The sequence below is a fragment of the Nicotiana sylvestris genome, chromosome 2 (genome assembly GCF_000393655.2).
Source record: "Nicotiana sylvestris chromosome 2, ASM39365v2, whole genome shotgun sequence".
NCBI classification, from domain to species: Eukaryota; Viridiplantae; Streptophyta; class Magnoliopsida; order Solanales; family Solanaceae; genus Nicotiana; species Nicotiana sylvestris.
Genome location: NC_091058.1, coordinates 120,358,860 through 120,377,571, shown reverse-complemented (window position 1 = coordinate 120,377,571; position 18,712 = coordinate 120,358,860). Strand labels below are relative to the sequence as shown.

Here is an 18,712-nt window from a genome sequence, read left to right as displayed (position 1 = left end):
TAATCCTCACACTGCATCCGCCTCTGTTTGTCCATCTGCTATTAACCCCCGTAGCAATAAATAAACATGTTACTAGGGACATGCAAGGGAAAACATCTACAAGAAATGTTTTGTTGAATACTTGCCGGTTAGTAGCAGACTTACGTAACTATTGTGTGTCTGGTACTCCTTCTTTTGGTGCATCTAATACTTTTAATGATTGTAATGTTATTTAATATTTAAATGAATTCCAGTTTACAAAAAAAAAAAAAAAAAAGAGGGACGGTGGCATCGCCCTTGATCTAGAGTCCGCGGTTTGATTCGCGCTCGGTATTTAATAATCTAGTATTTTCCCTTCTAAGTTTTTCTATTAATTCCTGCTGTATTTTTTTAAACTCTACTATTACAGTAGTAATTAGAAATTGTTGTTGACTTTTTCTTTTTCTTTTTACAAACTGTCTAGTAGTAGGGGTGTTGATGGTTCGGTTTGTATCGATTTTTCCCTTAAAAGAAACCAAACCAAATAGGTCGGTTTTTCAAATATTAGAACCAAACCAAACCAATTAATTTGGTTTTTTCTCGATTTAGTTTATGTCGGGTTTTCGATTTTTTTGATTATTTGTCAGTTTTTTCTTAAATATAAGACATACATTGCCAAACACATATTCCGACGATCACATTTTTAACATAACACTATCAAATCAATTGCCATTTGAGAAATCTATTATTTACTAAAATATATTGATGATAATTGAATCAAATAGTGATGAATAATTTAAGAATTCAATTAAAAATATATATTTTTTAACATGAAATGGATTCTTACACTTAACATGTTAAGAAAACTACAAATCAAACTAGAATATAAAAGTAAAAAACTATACTAAAAGTACAAATAATTAACATTCACCATAAAATTTTTGAATCTTTGTAGAAATATATATATATATATGTAATAATAAATTTGAAATAACTATCTCTGTAGTCGGTTTGGTTCGATTTTTTTCAATTATTTTTTGATTAAAATCAAAACCAAACCAAATTTGATGAGTTTTTAAAATTCAAAACCAAACCAAACCAAACAAAAAAAAGTATCAATATTTTTGGTATATCTGGACGTTAAACAAAAGAACCCTCCCCCTGCTTCCGCAGCCCCTCCGCCAGTTCACCACCGCCAATCCACCTCCGGGCCTCCCCGTCACCGTCGTTCTGCTGCACGTGGGGCTCAAGTCTGCCACCACCGACTGCCATTCCGTCAGCGATCTCTATAACTGTAAGTCGCTCTCCTCGAAAACTTCATCTGGCCCTATTTCTCTCTCTTTTTTTTTTGGTTCATATTTCTAGCCCTATTTTAGCTTTGCAGTCTATTTTGCTTGTATCGCGCTCGATATTTAATATGATTCCAACGATTTGTGTTGTCAGATGGAGAATTCAAATACTCCAGCGTTTGAATCGAACCCTGCCGAAGCTGAAACTGAGCAGCCGCCAACAGCTCCACCTTCTTCAAGTTCCGGTAGCCTCCTCTTCCTTAATCACCAACCAATTTATTTGTGGTTATTTGCGCTCTCATAAATTCTTTTCTCTACTAATGGTTAATTGCATAAAAAAATTACACTTTTGGCCGCTCGGACAAGGTTAAAATATTATGGTATCAAGCTTCTGTATAACAGTAATTTTTGGACCGAAGTACACAATATCTACCAAATTACAACATTGATGTGAAGCAGTAGAGTGTACTCCTACAGCACTGAAATCACAATTTAACTTTGTAGAGTATTATTACGAGATTAGTTATTTGGAATTACAACTAAGCTCAACTAGTATTACTATTCTGATTAGCTTTAGCCCTTCACATCTCGTCAAACACATGATATTAAATTATACAAGGCTCTACAAAAAAAATGCTATGGGAACTTAACTCATCCAACTTGTTTCTCTAGTTGCGAAAACAACAACTACGTCTCAATCTTAAGTAAGTCGGGATTCAGCAATGAATTCTCACGAACCATGTCGTTCCATTTAAGCTCATCTCTAGTTGCAATGAAAAGAAAAAAGCTTTTCAAGTCCATATGCTTGGTGTCACAAGTGATCATCTTGAGCTTGTCATTGGACATGGCTGTTGTAACTAATGTTCCATTAAGTACTGGTTTTGTTAGTATCCCTGGTTTTGCAGATATCCATGTATCTTATGCTTGCAAATGTTAATCCTAAGTTCCTTTTCTATTCTAGCTTGTTTCTGCATTCTTTTGTCAATTTACTGGTTCAATTTTTTTCTTCTTATTATACTTTTGTTTCCTTTCTTCTATTTGCAGTATGCAATTTTTTTAAGAAACCATCCAAGGGCAAAAATATCAGAAAGCGTCCTACGGTTGAGGAGGGGGAGAATGACGATGCAGAAGGTGAAGGTTCAGTCATATATACCAAGAAAAAGCCAGCCATTGCGGATAACAAGCTACGCTTTTCTACTGGAGCTTCAAAGTGTAACAAGGCTACAGAATCCAATGTGGATTCAAAATCTCGAGTTTTTCATTTTGAATCCTCTAAAGAAATTCAAGTTCAAAATGATAGTAGAGCTACAGCTACCTTAGAAACTGAGACCGAGTTCTCTAAGGATGCCCGGGCCATTCGGGAGAGAGCTTTGAAGCAGGCAGAGGGGGCCTTGAAAGGAAAAAGCAAGACTGGTGGGGATGAGAAATTGTACAAGGGGATGAATCAATATACTGATTACAAAGCTGGTTTGAGAAGGGAACATACGATTTCTAGTGAGAAAGCTGGTGGAGCGCATGGTCCTCTCAGGGCTTCTGCCCACATTAGAGTTTCAGCAAGGTTTGACTATCAGCCGGATATTTGTAAGGACTACAAAGAGACGGGATATTGTGGATACGGGGACTCTTGCAAATTTATGCATGACCGTGGAGATTATAAGTCTGGTTGGCAGATTGAAAAAGAGTGGGACGAAGCTGAGAAAGAGAGGAAACGTAAATTGGCTATGGGGATGCTCGACGAGGATGATGAGGATGCTGAGAAGAGTGATGAAGATGATGATGACGCCTTACCATTTGCTTGCTTTATCTGCAGAGAGCCTTTTGTTGACCCCGTTATGACCAAATGCAAGCATTACTTCTGTGAGCATTGTGCATTAAAGGTAATTTCATTGACCTTTTTCTCTTGCTTGCTTGATCTCATAATGGAATCTGTGAACACCAACTCCTATATGTTCCTTTTCCATTCCTCTTGTTTCTAACCTATTCCTCTTGTTTTTAAACTTTACCTCTTGTTTGAGGTGGCAATAGAGTTTACCCCCTCCCTCTTCCCCAACCGCAACCACCTAAAAAGGAAAGGAATGCAGTAGAGTGGACTTTCTTGGTGCATATTGCCCTTAATGTGCCCTTTCCTTATTGTTTTTTTTATATACAGTGCAACTATGGTCAGGAGAAATTTTGTATATGTGGAGTTAGATTGACACTAGGATGTAAAAGTACCAACTGAAATAGGCAAGAGTTACTTCTCCGGCAAGTATTGGAATTTACCTTTTTCCTTAATTAGAAAAAACTACCCCTTATATTGGTTGGGCTTTCGACAAAGAATAGAGATTAGAGACTACTTAAATTAATTTGAGTTGCAGTCATCTCGGTCACACAGATATGACTTATATGAATTGTTAAATATTCGAAATGTACTTCTCATTGCCGATCTCAAGTAGTAATGGTAGAGACCTGCTCTACAAGGCGATGGGATATGAGATTCCCCTTAGGATAAAGCAGGATTCTTTCACTTCTATTTTTCTCTTGTGTGAATTGATCATATTACACAGCTATGACTTATTTCACTTCTATTTTTCTCCTTTGTGCAAATTGCAAGGTAATCAATTTTTTTTTTTGTTTTTTTTTGGGGTTTTGTGGTTAACAGCACCATGCAAAGAACAAGAAGTGTTTTGTATGCAACCAGCCAACGCTTGGAATATTCAATACAGCATTTGAAATACGTAAGAGAATGGCGGCTCAAGGAAAATGATGGATGCCAAGCAAGGGGTTATTGCTTCACAGATGAAGACATGTGCTTCAAACACGATGTGCACAATAATCCAATTGAGAAGTTGGTCGGTTGTCTGAATCTCAACTTTGAGGAGTTGGACTAATGTACGCATTACTGTATAGTGGATGCTGAAATTTTGTTATATTAATGCAATTTGACTAATGTAGTACTAAATTCATATATGTTTGGTATTTTTTAACTATCCTTAAATTTTGTGCTTCGCTTCAGAGAAATGTGCGCTTTTTACTTCTTGCTTTTCGCTTCAAGCTTCGTAGACATTGTTGCCTTTTTTACGCTTTTAAAAGCACTGCTGGTCAGTTCTCTCTCTTCCAGTATACCACGGAAACTCGTCTTCCGCTTTATTGTAAGTACATACAAGTTGGATATCTTGGATTTGCGTTTTTGTATGTGAAAGGTATCACCCTATCAGTTTTCTTGCTAAAGCTCTTGTATAACTGATTCTCAGACTGTTGTAGTCCACCTTCATGTGTAGAACTTTTTTGTTGACAAGCACCTAACATGTTCAGATCATATGCTTATAAAGCTAACTTTAATAGAAGCATACTTCTGCCCCAGGGCCTAGCTCAAGTGACAAAGGGTGGTGGATTTGTGTCTTAGGTCACAGGTTCAAGTCCCCACACCATGCAAAGCAAAGTCTGGTATTTAAGTGGAGAAGGGTAGAGGGGTGGGCCCGTTATCCACCGAGTTTCGAAGGCTGTTGGTCCAAAGGATCGGCTCCAGATGGATTTCTCGGTCATAAAAAAAAAATAGAAGTATACTTCCTTATTCTGGACAAGGTTGGGAATATTATAGTGCCAATCCAACTCTTCATGCGATTTTTCATATTTTATCTACTAAATCTGTTCCCCCCTTAGATTTTTCAAGAGCTAGCTAATTGCTATCACGCGTAACGGAGGATTTACCCCCTGGAGTACATGCCATGTATCCTTTTTTTCTTTTAATCATATAATTTGTTTTCTCACAGAAGGAAAAGTTTCAGGTTGTCGTGACTCATCCATTCTAGTCGCAAGGGTTTTGTCTGCATCACTAGTCCAAGTATTAAGCTGAACCTTTTTCTGATTTCAACGGCTAACTGGAAAGTGATACAAGCTAATAGAATAGTAATGTTGTGTGGCTATCGTTGCCCTTTGAAGAAACTATACTTAAAACTCAAGTTAATGAAGGTTAATTACACAACAAATGCAATGGTGAGAGTTCCACATGCCAAGTTTGTCTTGCTTCTTATAACAAATGCAACGAAGAACTTTATCCCGAACTAAAGAAGAAAACAAGAGCGGTGAATTGAATCACGCTACAAGAAAGTCAACAAATCTAATGGTGAGTGTTTTACCAGCCAAGTTTTACTCTTGCTTGTCATAGTTTTAGTGTCAAATGCATTAGCAAGTAAATAATTATTAGACAGAAAGCAATCACTGTCTCAAAGTATTGGGAACTTCTTTCAATAATCTGGGGAACTCTAACATGCCTTATTCAGCTATGTGCTGTACCAACATAAAAATACCCTTTAGAGCAACGGCTTCTTTAGATCTGAATCCTGAAATTTCATTGTCAAGTGTTCATGGCTCTGTTCAGCAGCATCACCGACTCTAGCTGATCAGATCTACATTGAATCTAATGCTTCTGTGAGAGTTTTAAGCTACAATTTGTACTGTTTTTATCCCATTTTCATTCTGATTAGAAGAAACCAATGAGAAGAAACTGCTAAGCTGCTTGTAGCATATTTACATGTAAGGAACTCTCCAATTTTCATTTGAATTGTTAATACAAAAAGTTGAAAGACACAATGCTAATAATCACAGAAAGAACTTTCCTTTCTTTTCTCCTATTGTATACAAAGGATGGTTAGTGAAAACCAGAGGAGAGTGAGCATTCATCCACTATCTCTAAACCTGTTATAGACAATAAATTAGCCATAAATATTTCCATGGCTGACAAGATTCAATTAAAAAGAAAAAAGGAAAAGAAAACGAAAATCATCCTTTGGCTCATCTCTCATTGGACAAAAAGTTAGGAATCAGCAGTCCTCTAGAACAAAATCCGGTTAACCTGTGCGTCACGAGTGTATATATGCACGGACAACATCTATTATGGGGGTTTCACATATTGGACATTTTCCGGTGCCCCAAAGCAATTCATGGGCACACCTGAAACAGGTGCACATATGCCCACACCTGAAAAGAATGGATAATGATACCCAAGAGATTAATATTACTTGTTTCTTGTGTATTTTGAATTGCCTTAGTGAAAATTCTTGCTGCAATCAATGCCAAGTACCTGTAAAGGAGAGAATCAACTTGCGCCCCATAGCAAATACGACAATTTGCTCTGTTTGCACCCTTATCTGAATTATTCCCAATCATTGGACCTGCATTACAAAAATGTTACACTCTACTCCCTTTCTGTATATAACCAAACAGGGAGGAAAAATAGAAAAGAAAAAGATCACAGGTATATGAAGCTCCATAAGTGAAGCCAGATCTTGGAACTTACTCAATAGTTATTCAAAAGTGTGCAAAGATTGAGAGGAGGAAGAAAACCATGGTATGATGCAACAAATTTCAACAAGGTAAGCTTGTTCCCCCCAAAAAAAGTTCAATAAGGTAAAGAATATAAGAAGTGAAACGACTTCACAATATAGCTATTTCTTCTGTCAAGTTTTTCTTATAGGTTATGAAGGGTTTTATGAAGTTAGAAAACACAAAAACAATCAAATCGTTTTATGAATGATGATGGAGGAGCTTAGTAAGCATCTTATATTCAGATTTCAGTAAACCAACTCACCTGACTGAGTTATTGCAGCTGTAACCTCCTGCTTAATGGAATGTTGTAATTTCATTTGCATGTTCATGCAGCTGTTTATTGATCTTCGTATTTCAAATATCTCTTGGTGGAGTTGCTCCATATGTCCTCGCAATTCATATATTAGTTCCATTTCCTGTTAATGCCATGTTGTTATGACTAGTCTCAAACTCAGGAATATCTGGCAAATCATTGTAAAAATGGGGGGGGGGGGGGGGGAGGGGAACTTACAATTGAAGTGTGTATAGTGGAGGAGGAGTATTGTTGATTGTGATGGGAGTAAATATTGGATGACTGAGATTGTGGTAAAGAATTAGACGGAAGGTGACAGGAGTCATCAGTGACACCCCGGTCTTGATTATTGCTCCATGACGGTAAAGTATGTGAAGCTTTCTTCTGATCAACTAATTCCTCAGGTTCGAGGTAATGTTGTCTAATTGGTGTATTGTCATCTTCAAAGTCATCCTCATAACCCGAGTCTTCTTCTTCCTCATCATCTTCGGCCTCTCCTCCTCGTGTTTCATTATGTGATACCATTTCCTCTTCCTTCTCTTTTTCTTTAGGTACACGTGCCTCTACTTCTTCCTGAAGCTGGCCGGTCATTGCATTAGGTAGTTGTTGTGAGCGAGACGCCATTAGTCGATCTATTTTCTCTCTCAAACCACTATTAAGAAAGATTGAAACACTTTTTCTGCACAATTATGAAGAGCAAAAGTAAGTGCAGATCAGGGGCTATGCTTCTACTACAGAAGCTGAATATTAATATCTTAGGGCAGCTAAAGGAGATATACAGACTCTATATTCACTCGAGTATCACTTTCATTGGCAAGCAGGGGACTATAAAATCTAAACTATGACGTCCTTTTCCAAATTGCAAAGTCCGTTTTCTTGAATCTCATCTCATTTCGATCAAACACGTGTCACATTCTTCTACGAGGTTAAGTCGTATTTTCAGAGATTATCTCCACACCGACACGGACAAGTACAGAAATGATCCATGCTTCGGTCCTGTTTGCCTGATATACTCTAAGTGACAATTATGTTCTGAGGTGGATTCACTTTTGTTATTGCCTTAATTTTTGTGATCTCTGTCTGATCTCTAGTGACAGCCTTCATGTAGTAACAACGGTTCATTTCTGTCTGATACTCTTAGTGGAAATCATATTCTAATGGTTTGCTATTGGTTCTCCCTTGAAAGCTTTGTGCTTCATTAATGTGGGCAGGCAAATGTCTACGAATCGTACACAAAGGCCAAAGTAAAACATATATCCAACTGGTGCAACAAATACAACAACAACAACAACAACTCAGTGTAATCCCACAAGTGGGGTCTGGGGAGGGTAATATGTACGCAAACCTTACCTCTACCCCGAGGGGCAGAGAGGCTGTTTCCAGGAGACCCTCGGCTCAAAGAGGCAACAAGAGACACTATTAGTACTATCAATAGACTCATAATAAAACAACATAAAATACCATAAAATCCATAACATAACATAAATACCATAAAATAACAAAGTAACAACAATATAAGAGATATAAGAAATACGAGAAAGATGTAAGGTATTGATACACAGCAGATAAAGCCCATCATCAGTAGTTGATCAATAACATCCTAAGACTAATTCCTAACTGGCTAGTCTCACTCTAGTGCGCTGTAGAAAAGACATCACAATTTCCCCTAACCTACAACCTTAATGCTCGATCTCCACAATTCCCTGTTTAGGGCCATGTCCTCAGTAACCCTAAGTCGCGCCATATCCTGCCTGATCACCTCTCCCCAATACTTCTTAGGTCTCCCTCTACCTCTCCTCGTACCCACCACAGCCAGTCGTTCACACCTTACTACAATAAATATATAGGATTAGTATCAGATCAGATGCATGAATTGTAATACCTGTTAAGAAGTTGGCGAATATCATGATTATTGTCTTGGAAAGGATCAAGCATCTCTTGGTATCTTTCTTGTCTAAGGCCTTCCCACTCTTTACGTGGACGGGAAATATCACTTACCCAGTCATGGTTGGATTCTGACTGCTGCTCGTAGTTAGACTGTAGTTCATCCCATCCACTTGGTGTGTGAGAATAATCACTTACCCAACCACAATCACTGTCCATTAGATTCTGGTTGGTCGCTTCCTCTTCCCAGTCACTTTGACGTTTGGTGCTCTCACTAGACCACTCATTACTTGTTCCTGCATGCTGCAAGTTATTTGCATCTTGTTCTTCTCTATGGACACTTTGTTCACTATACTTGGAAGGTTTTGGTGTCTCTACAAATTCCAGTGACTTGTCATGGCTAGCTTCACAGCTTGCATATCCCCAGCTAGCTTGGTCATGGGAAATATCTGATCTCCGTAGTTGTGAAGTACAATGTAGTAATTTGGAGCTAACTGCTTGATGACTGTGGTCCACCTCATTAAGATTTGGACTTAAAGAACTGTCCGAATGTTGGGTATGAAATGGCATTTCTTTCTGGGGATTTGACGAGCTTGTAGCTTTCACATTTGTTGTAACCCTTTGGGAGCTTATCTTCTCTTCTCGCTGTTGATTGGAGGGAAATTTTTTTCCAACTTGTGAGTTGTTATCTACCACCTTTGTGCAGAGAGTTATCGGCTCACTAGGCTCTTGTGAATGATTCCCTCGTGCAGACGTGGACGCAGATTCTGATTTTGGACTGTTATTTTCCACTGCTATAGAGGTGCTTCTTGAGTCAGCTACACCAGGCTGCATTCCCTGCTGATTCCTTTCTCTCCGCTTATACGATGCTAATTCACTTCCAACTTTTACAGTGTCGTTATCAGCCAGTTCTCTATGGCAGCTGATCGAGCCTTTGTCATCCCTTTCACAATTCTGTACTCTTTGCTGATTTAGTGTGGAATTCCGGCTTTCCTGGGTGTTATCTGCCGCTTCTCTTGAGAGGCTTCTTGATTCAGCTTCACCATTCTGACTTCCTGTATTGAACCTTTTCCTGAAATGAATTAACATATTTCAATTTCAATTATTCCATATTAAGGTACATTTTGAATCAGAAAGACCATAACTTTGTTTCCATAAGGTAGAACCCGAATGGATAATTAATTCCCTTCAAACCACATAACTCATAAGGAAATGCCCTGATTCTTAAATACTTTTCATTGTGAAAATGGAAAGAACAATACAAGAAAAGCTGATTGAAGGGAAAGTCTACCAGTCTCATTAACGTGTTTTCAGCTTCAATTGTTTAGTTTTTCATACATCCCAAAAGGTATTCTAAGCTGAGACCACACTTTCATATATATATATATATATATAGAGAGAGAGAGAGAGAGAAGGCATACACAATTGAGCAAATGGCAACTAAACGACGGATAAACTGTCAACAACAGCAATAGGTTCCCAAGATTGGATTCTCCCTAGACTGTGTTAACAAACTATAATCTTCTTTGCCTCAGCATGTCAAAGAAAAAGAACTGTTCAACTGAGAACAAATGGTGCAATTTTGCTCTAAAATTTTCATATTTTAAGCAGTTGAGAACATGATGATCAGAAACATTCTCCATAAGGTAACTGCAGATTAATTCTTTGTAATGGCCATTTGATATTTACAAAGACATGGATCAAAAGGAGTTAAATAAGGACCTTTACCTGATATGCGTGATTGCAGATTGAGACATTCTATTTGATTCGGATGATGTGCCTTTGGTTGATCGATCATCTCTGGCGCCTATGCCACGACGCAGGAATCTAACTTTAAGCAAAGCCTATTCAGGAAGTTGGATTTGAGTAAATGATACTAGTTTAAAGCAAATTCAACAGTAAAATTACACTTGAATGAAGGATTAGAGAGCAAAAAGCAAACCTGAATACGACCTCTTTGTTGGAACTTGGAAACGGCCTTACGCTCCTTAAAACCTTCAAGTTCCCGGTATCTGTCACGCTCCATTTGCAATAGCAAATCGCTCAATGCCTGGCGACCTCTGATAATACGGGGCGAGTGCAGAACCGGGAAAAAACTCCTCTGTTGTTGCTGTAATTGCTCTGAATGATCAAATGATGTTTTAATTCGAGGCAACGATTCACCACCACAGGCAAGGGCAGCATTATTACCATTGTTCTCGCTCTCATGATTCTCTTCACCATTACTACTCGCCAATTTCCTAATTATATCAGCAACTCTTGGCTTTTCTCTTTCTTTAATATTTGAATGTCTTTCATTCACAACCGTGGTTTTATCCAATGGTTCCCAATCTCCCGATGATTCGCCATTGACGCTCATGGACGGAGTCTCAAATCGTCCATCTACCGAAGATTCATCACATGTATCATCACATCCTTTCTGAGGTGAATTGTTCCCCAAATTCACGCTCTTTGATACCGTTTCAAAATCCCTCCAACGGCGTACAAGGGTCGAAACTCCACCATTATTAGGAACTTCTACGATGCTGCCTTCAGGCAATGAACCATTCGTGTTCGCGTTCGCCTCTCTCTGTTTCGTAGTCCTAGTAGAAAACACCATTTCTCTAGCTTTATCCCATTTATTATTATTAGTGGATTTGATGTTAGTCGTGGGACTATTCTCATTGTTATCCCATTGTGGTTTGTGAACCCATAAATCAGCATAGTCAACATGACCAGGTCCATGACTATCAACAGAGGAAGGGGTGGGTTGACTTGTAGAAATGCAAGAATGGATGTGGGTATGAACCAAATCTTTGAGATTCTTTTGAAAAGCAGCATTAGTTGAATCTCTATGGCTGCAACGATCACGCCTATTACGATCTCTGAGGACATGACCAAAGGGAGAAGAAGAAGAGGCTATTTCTACCTGAGAAGATGCCATTTCTTCTGACCCTTTTTGCTCAATCAAGAATGTTGCTATGATGTTAATTATTGTTTGTTGACAAAAAGGAGAAAACTTTGAACATTTCAATGTTCCCCTATTAAAAATTGGAAACAACCCATCTGGTTGAAAAAATGAAAATGACTGCAAAAATGTCTCGCTTTTCAATGAAGAAGAAGAAGAAATTAGGAGAAACACAATAGAAACTAACCATAGAAACATTCAAGAATAACAAAAATGATATAATTCATTCCTATACCTCTCTTTTAACTGTTTTCCTCTCTTTCAATGATAAGAAAATCAAGAAAATTCCTAGTAATAAATTGAATGAATGAAAGACCAAAAGAGCTGTTTTTTGGGTAATTAAAACGTCAAAAACGGTCAATTAGCGCAAACCGCACGTCTCGCCGATTATTTCTCGTCTTTCATCATCTTGTTAAAACTTATCAATATTCTTTCCAAACGGGGTCTAATTAGAACTTTCCACATGGAAAAATGAATGGCAAAGGAAAGAGAGAGAAGGGGGGGGGGGGGGGGGTTATGTGGCTATGAAGGAAGAGGGGTAGAGGTGAGTAAGATGTGAAGTGTAGAGCAAACAAACAAAAGATGGGAGCTTCGTGGGGGAAGAAAAAAAAATCTTAGAGAAGACGAAAAGAGAGGGAATGGGGAGATGTGGACATGTGGTGTTGTGCTGTTGTTATTGTTGTTGTGCAAGTGTTTTTTTCATTAATAAAACAGTAAGCTGCTGTGCATATGTGTAGTATCAGAGTTTGGTGTAAGGGAGCTCTGCAAAAAGGGCAAGAGAGAGAGACGTTGGATTTGAGCCGTTGGAAATGTGGGGTCGCGATTGAATTATATATCCCTCTGTTTCTAAGGCTTCCTTTTTTTCCTACTTTGCGGTAAAGCCAAACCATTTGCCATCTTTCCATGAGAGCGTCTCCCTTTTCCTTGACCACTTCTCCACTATTCTTTTGCAACTCAACAATTTTACGTGACAACAATAACAACTTTTTTTTATTTTTTTGTTAAAGGGTGCAATTCATTAAAAAGTACTACCCGTTAAGGCAGAAACCAGTAGCATTGCTATTAGGGGTATACTGATTCCCCCTCACTGTGGCCATAGTTATAAATATTACGTTCCAAAACTTGTCTTGAGAAAGCAGTTCCTGCGATGTCTGTCCAAAAAGCATGTGTAGCAAACAATGGAGGAACTGCTGTTACAAAAATAGTATCAAAAAATCTTTCTTGGCACCCTCCTTTGCTAGTAAGTCAGTAACTTTGTTCGTCTCCATGTAGCTGTGTTTCACCACTACGTCTCCTAGTCTTTGGACGATTGACCTGCATTCAAAGATAATTGAGTTAAAGACAAGGTTTCCGTTGTTAAGCATTCTAATTACCTCTGTGGAGTTTGTGTTGATTTCCAAGGGCATTAGCTGCCTTTCTTCAGCGATTTGCAAGCCTTTCAGTACTGCAAGCAACTCAGCCTGAGTTTTGGTAGTGTGTTGAATACTTCCCATGTAGCCCAGCACCCAGTTTCCACTTGCATTTCTGAAGACTCCTCTCACTCCTCCCTTTTCCGAATTACCAACTACAGCCCTGTCAGTATTGAGCTTGTACGTGTTGGTTAGAGGGGTGTCCAGTTGACCCAGATAGTTTTCTCTTTTGTGGGTGTTATGTTCACCGATATGGTTATATACCCTGTTGCTTTTTCCCAAGCAGCTTTTGTATTAACCATATCCTTCCTATTGTTGAAGAGGTTATTATTTCTTAAAAACCAAATTTGCCAGAAGCAGAAAGAGAGTAGGTCTTCCCAATTGATGATGTTGTGAATGGTTTCTTTTATAGGAAGGCCCATGTGGTTGGCAAGTCCCTACTAAAGGAGGTAACATGGCTTGGGAGTGGGTTGGTACTTTTTGAGACAAGGTTTGTCCAGACTAGTTTTGTGTTGGGGCAATCGAAGAAGATGTGGACAGATGTTTCAATTGTCTGGTTACAGAAGTAGCATTTAGGATCCAGATGAATTCTAATATGGTGGAGGAAGGCTCTAGTGGGGAGCATATCATGGAAGAGTAGCCAAAAGAAAGACTTGATCTTGTTTGAAACTTTTAGTTTCCCGACCTACAAGTAGTTATTACTTGTGTCTGCACCTTTTTGTTGGGCTAGATTATCTAGTAGAGAGTATGCTGGCTTTGAGGTGAAGATGCCATTGGTGGTGATTCCCCAGATCATTCTGTCCTCTTTTATTGGGTTAGATGGTATGAATGTGTTTAAGATGGTGTTTTTGATACTTGGGGGGATGCTTAGGGATATAGAAGAAAAATTCCAATTCCCATTATTGTGAACTGATGCCACTGTAATAGTCAGGTCCTCCTGTGTAAGAGGGCCTTCAATTATGGATCTGATTGAGGGGAGGTTTTGGGATCCAAGGGTAATTGATGAATCTGACTCTGTTCCCTGAGTGGACAACCCATCTTTTGGCTTGTATGCATGTTTCCCACCCTTTGAGGATGCATTGCCAGGTGCTTGGTTTTGATTTTTTTGGAGGGTACCTCCAGTTGCAGTGCTTGGCTATGAGAGTTTTTTCCAGAAGGAGGATGGGTTCTGGTATAGCCTCCATGCCAATCCTAAATGATGGCTTTATTTTTCAGGTCAACTTTGTGGATTCCAAGGCCACCCCGTGCCTTAAACTTTGTAATTGTATCCCAGGAAACGAGGTGCATCTTTCTTTTGGTAGTGGTGGTACCCTAGATGAAATTCCTTTGGATTTTGTCAATCTCTTTGGATGTTTTGGAGTGGAGTTTGATGTATTGCATGACATGGTTAGGGATGATGTTAAGAGATGCTTTTGCTAGGGTAGTCCTTCCAGTCATATTAAGCATGTTTGTTTTTCACCCAGCCAACTTTGTGTGCAGATTGTCTATGATGAATTGGAAACCATTGTAGGTAGGCATTTTGTCACGACCCTAAACCCGAACCCGGTCGTGATGGCGCCTCTCGTGAAGACAAGGCCAACCGACACATTCCCAATTCATTTTTAAGCAGTTAAGATAATACAAGTAAGTCTTAAACATAATAAGTATCCCAAATAGATAAGTTGAAACAGTACAGTTGCGGAAAATAAGCCCAATACAACCGGACATCGAGGTGTCACCAGTCATGAGCATCTATAATACTACTACAAGTCTGACAGAGGCTACTAAACTATTTCATAACTAATACAGAAAGAAATAAGATAGAGGGAGAAACATTGGGCTGCGAATCGCCGGGCAGCTACCTAGTGAATCTTCAAATCCGCCTGAGCTGGAAGGATCAACACTCGCTAGCGGGACCTGAAACGCCTGAATCTGCATAAGGGATGCAGAGAGTAAAGTGAGTACTCCAACTCAATGAGCAATAATCATAAATAAAGGCTGAGAAATATGAAATCACGTAAGACACATCACATGCTATAAGGAAGCAGTAAAAGCCAGTAAAAACAGTGAAACAATGAAATTATGTAAAGTCATTTTAGTTCAGTTTAAACTTCATGAAATGCCTTTTTTAACAATTAAGCAAGTAAATGACAGGCAACTAGGAAAGATAAACACATAAAGGAATGCCCCTCGGGCACAATACCAACAGAATCAGCCCCTCGGGCAATACATGGAACAATAACCATCCCCTCGGGCTATATCTCACATCACAATGGGTACCCGCGCTCACTAGGGGTGTGCAGACTCCTGGAGGGGCCCCTTACGGCCCAAGCGCAATATCAAGCCATCTCGTGGCATCATCACTAGGCTCTCGACCTCATATCAACAAGCCACCTCGTGGCGTACAAATCTCAGGCCCTCAGCCTCATAATCATAATCAATGTTTCCTCACAATATAGGCCCTCAGCCTTACTCAGCCAAAATTCTTACAAGCCACTCGGGCGACAGTAAAATATGATGCTCAGCCCAAAATATCATTTAAAATATCATTTTAAGTGTTAAAGCAGAGTAAACATGACTGAGTTATGAAAATAGTAGAATATAACATGGCTGAGTTCAAGTATAAAGTGAAAATAGTGAGGAAATATCAGTAAAAATCCCCTAAGGGTTCAAATAGTTGGCACAAGGCCCAAATATAGCATTCATCCCAAAACATGATGATAACAAATAGTTTTCAATCAAATACACGGTAAAACAATCATTCGGGATGGACTATGTCACAATCCTCAATAGTGCACGACCCCACGCTCGTCATCTAGCGTGTGCGTCACCTCAATATAGCACAACGATGTGCAATCCGGGGTTTCATACCCTCAGGACAACATTTACAATCATTACTCACCTCAATCCGATCCAAACTCTAGCCCGCGACGCCTTTGCCCCTCGAATCGACCTCCAATCGCGTCAAATCTATCCAAAAATTAGAATCATAACGTCAAAATATGCTAAGGGAACGAAGCCCATGCAAAAATAATCAATTTATAACACAAATACCAAAATTACCAAAACTCGACCCCCGGGCCCACGTCTCAGAATTCGATAAAATTCACATCAATAGATTCCTTAACTCCCCACGAGTTCATACATATCAAAAGTACCAAAATCCGACCACAAATGGTCCCTCAAATCTTCAAGTCTAGGTCTCCAATACCAAGCCCTAGTTTCCCCAATTTTACCCCTTAAATTCCATTAATTATAGTTATAATCTGTGAGATAATACCATAGGAACGAGTTTTAGGTCCAAAATCCTTACCTCAATGAAACCCCTTTGAAATCCTTCTTCAAATCGCTCAAAAAGCTCCAATTACCGACTTAGCAATGGTGGAATAACTCAAAAATCGCGAAGGAAATAATTTATACCTTTTGGACCAGGCATTTTGCATCTGCGGCCCTTTTACCGCTTCTGCGGTACCACTTTTGCGGTCCAAGTCGCCGCTTCTGCGGTTTTCACTTATTCTTCAGCTTCCGCATCTGCGATGCACGATCCGCACTTGCGCCATCGCAGGTGCGACTCCTCAGCCGCTTCTGCGAGTCCAACCTTCCTAGCCCCTTTCCACTTCTGCGACTCCTAAATTGCTTCTGCGAGACTGCACCTGCCGTCCCCTAGCCGCAAGTGCGGTTATGACAACAATTCCACACTTCAGCTGCCAAACCTTAACCAAAAGCAAAAACACATCATAAACCACCATCCAAACTTATACCAATCTTCTAAACACCTCAAATAACATCGAATCAACCAAAACACATCGGATTCAAGCCTAAGTTTCCAAAATCTTCTAAATTACGCTTTTGATAAAAAACCCAACCAAACCACGTCCGAATGGCCTAAAATTTTGAACACATATATAAAATGACACAACGGAACTACTGAAACTCTCAGAATTCCATTCCGACCACTATATCAAAATCTCACCCATCAAGCAGAAAATGCCAAAAATCTAATTTCGCCAATTTAAGCCTAAATCTACTCCGGACCTCCAAAACACATTCCGATCATGCTCCTAAGTCCCAAATCACCTCCTGAAGCTATTCGAACCATCATAATTCACACCCAAGCCCTCTAACACATAAGTCAACATCCGGTTGACTTTTCCAACTTAAGCTTCCTCAAAAGAGACTAAGTGTCTCAAACCTTACCAAATCCTTTCCAAACCCGAGCCAACCAACTCGATCATATATAGAACTGATAGAAAAAGCAATAAGAAGCAAAAATAGGGGAAACAAAGCTGTAAATCATAAGACGACTGGCCGGTTCGTCACACCTTTTATGGAAAATAGGGAATCCAAGGTATTTGCCAAAGCTGGTTGATGCTTGGATGGCAAGGGTGTTGGAGATGGTTTCCATTTGGTGGGTTTGGCAGTTGGCACTGAAAATGACTTTAGACTTGCTAAGGTTGATCTTCTGCCCTGAAGCATGATTGAATGAATTGAGTGAGCGTACTCAGGATTGTGTTGCAGTTACTTTAGTTAGCTGTAGCAAATAGTGTTAGATCATCGGCAAAGAAAAGATGGGATATATTAGGTCCAGTTCTGCTAATGCTAATGGGGGTGATGGGTTTATAGTACCTTAACTTTATGTTTTGATGATCTAACAGACTTACTGTCAAAGAACCAGATAAGGGACCTGACACACTTGGTACACAGCTCAATCAATGGACTCAAGCTAAGTTGAGTTGTTATGGCTTCAGAAGATAGAGAATCAACACATGGACCTGATCCCTTTGGGTTTCCCTGACAGTCGTACAAAGTCAACTGTCTACAGCTGGAAAACTGCCTGCTGCACTGTTTGCGCTGTACACGCAAATAGTGCAGCATAGTACAATAGTCACTCCCCATTGACTAACCAAGTGATTACATCATTCAAGTGGTGTCATCCAAGTTGTATTAACAAAGAGTATTACAACAAAACATCACTTGAACACTTAAGAACTCATCCAAGCACTCCAACCATTTTCCGTCAAGCATTTAATTCTCAAGTGCATCAAGAACAAATACAACACTACTACAGACCGGTTCCTAAAACAAGTCTCTTGTATGTCCTTAGTTGCGTTGTAACTTTGTAATTGATCTTCATTGTAATTCCTACTTTACTTATCTATAAGCTTTAATTAGGAACCTCTTGTAAACCATAAACCTTCAGCGTTTCTGTCGTGACTAGAGTTAGTCATGAGTTGAAGTCTTTGTAATAGGTGTATTGCAAAGTAGCTTGTAATAGGTGTATTACAAGTTAGTGAGTGATTAATAGTTTAATTCTTATATTGCGTAGGTTGTAATCTAAAGTTTTCTCAAAGTGAAGTTGAAATCCTACCAGTATAGGTCATGATTTTTTATCCCCTTGAGCAGGGATTTTTCCACGTAAAAGTTCCCTGTTCTATTTACTTACTGTTGCATTAGCATTATCTGTAGAAACCCATATAGGACCTGGTCTCTATATAGTTTGGTGGACTCATACATTATATTAGGAGGACCATTCCTTTTGTTGGACATTCTTCTCAATGGACCTGGAGAGTCTTTCCATACATAGAATGAAGAGGTAGGGTGACAAAGGGTCACCCTGCCTGATGCCTCTGGTAGGCTTAAAGGAATT

At 39.2% G+C, this 18,712-nt stretch overlaps 2 protein-coding genes across 2 annotated transcripts; one reads left to right on the top strand and one right to left on the bottom strand.

The window, feature by feature from the left end:
• Positions 1-1,070: 1,070 nt before the first annotated feature.
• Positions 1,071-4,247, top strand: LOC104241590 (zinc finger CCCH domain-containing protein 1). The gene is made up of 4 exons (XM_009796537.2): positions 1,071-1,252; positions 1,402-1,492; positions 2,292-3,124; positions 3,889-4,247. The coding sequence occupies exons 2-4, from the start codon at positions 1,402-1,404 to the stop codon at positions 3,991-3,993; spliced, it is 1,029 nt and encodes a 342-aa protein (XP_009794839.1). The 5' UTR covers positions 1,071-1,252; the 3' UTR covers positions 3,994-4,247.
• A 1,478-nt stretch (positions 4,248-5,725) lies between these two features.
• Positions 5,726-11,964, bottom strand: LOC104241591 (uncharacterized). Its single transcript, XM_009796538.2, has 7 exons — positions 10,673-11,964; positions 10,459-10,574; positions 8,729-9,802; positions 7,066-7,525; positions 6,817-6,970; positions 6,310-6,400; positions 5,726-6,206 (listed from the first exon to the last, which is right to left on the bottom strand). The coding sequence occupies exons 1-7, from the start codon at positions 11,873-11,875 to the stop codon at positions 6,089-6,091; spliced, it is 3,216 nt and encodes a 1,071-aa protein (XP_009794840.1). The 5' UTR covers positions 11,876-11,964; the 3' UTR covers positions 5,726-6,088.
• Between the last annotated feature and the right edge of the window lie 6,748 nt (positions 11,965-18,712).

What these genes read in the sequence shown, in the direction of transcription:
- LOC104241590 (XM_009796537.2), top strand. Translation starts at nt 1,402, where the DNA reads ATGGAGAATTCAAATACTCCAGCGTTTGAATCGAACCCTGCCGAAGCT. An exon ending in TCCACCTTCTTCAAGTTCCG is followed by an intron (nt 1,493 to 2,291) that starts GTAGCCTCCTCT and finishes TTCTATTTGCAG; the next exon opens with TATGCAATTTTTTTAAGAAA. An exon ending in GTGAGCATTGTGCATTAAAG is followed by an intron (nt 3,125 to 3,888) that starts GTAATTTCATTG and finishes TGTGGTTAACAG; the next exon opens with CACCATGCAAAGAACAAGAA.
- LOC104241591 (XM_009796538.2), bottom strand. Translation starts at nt 11,875, where the DNA reads ATGTTTCTATGGTTAGTTTCTATTGTGTTTCTCCTAATTTCTTCTTCT. An exon ending in AACAAAGAGGTCGTATTCAG is followed by an intron (nt 10,575 to 10,672) that starts GTTTGCTTTTTG and finishes CTTCCTGAATAG; the next exon opens with GCTTTGCTTAAAGTTAGATT. An exon ending in TCTGCAATCACGCATATCAG is followed by an intron (nt 9,803 to 10,458) that starts GTAAAGGTCCTT and finishes AATTCATTTCAG; the next exon opens with GAAAAGGTTCAATACAGGAA.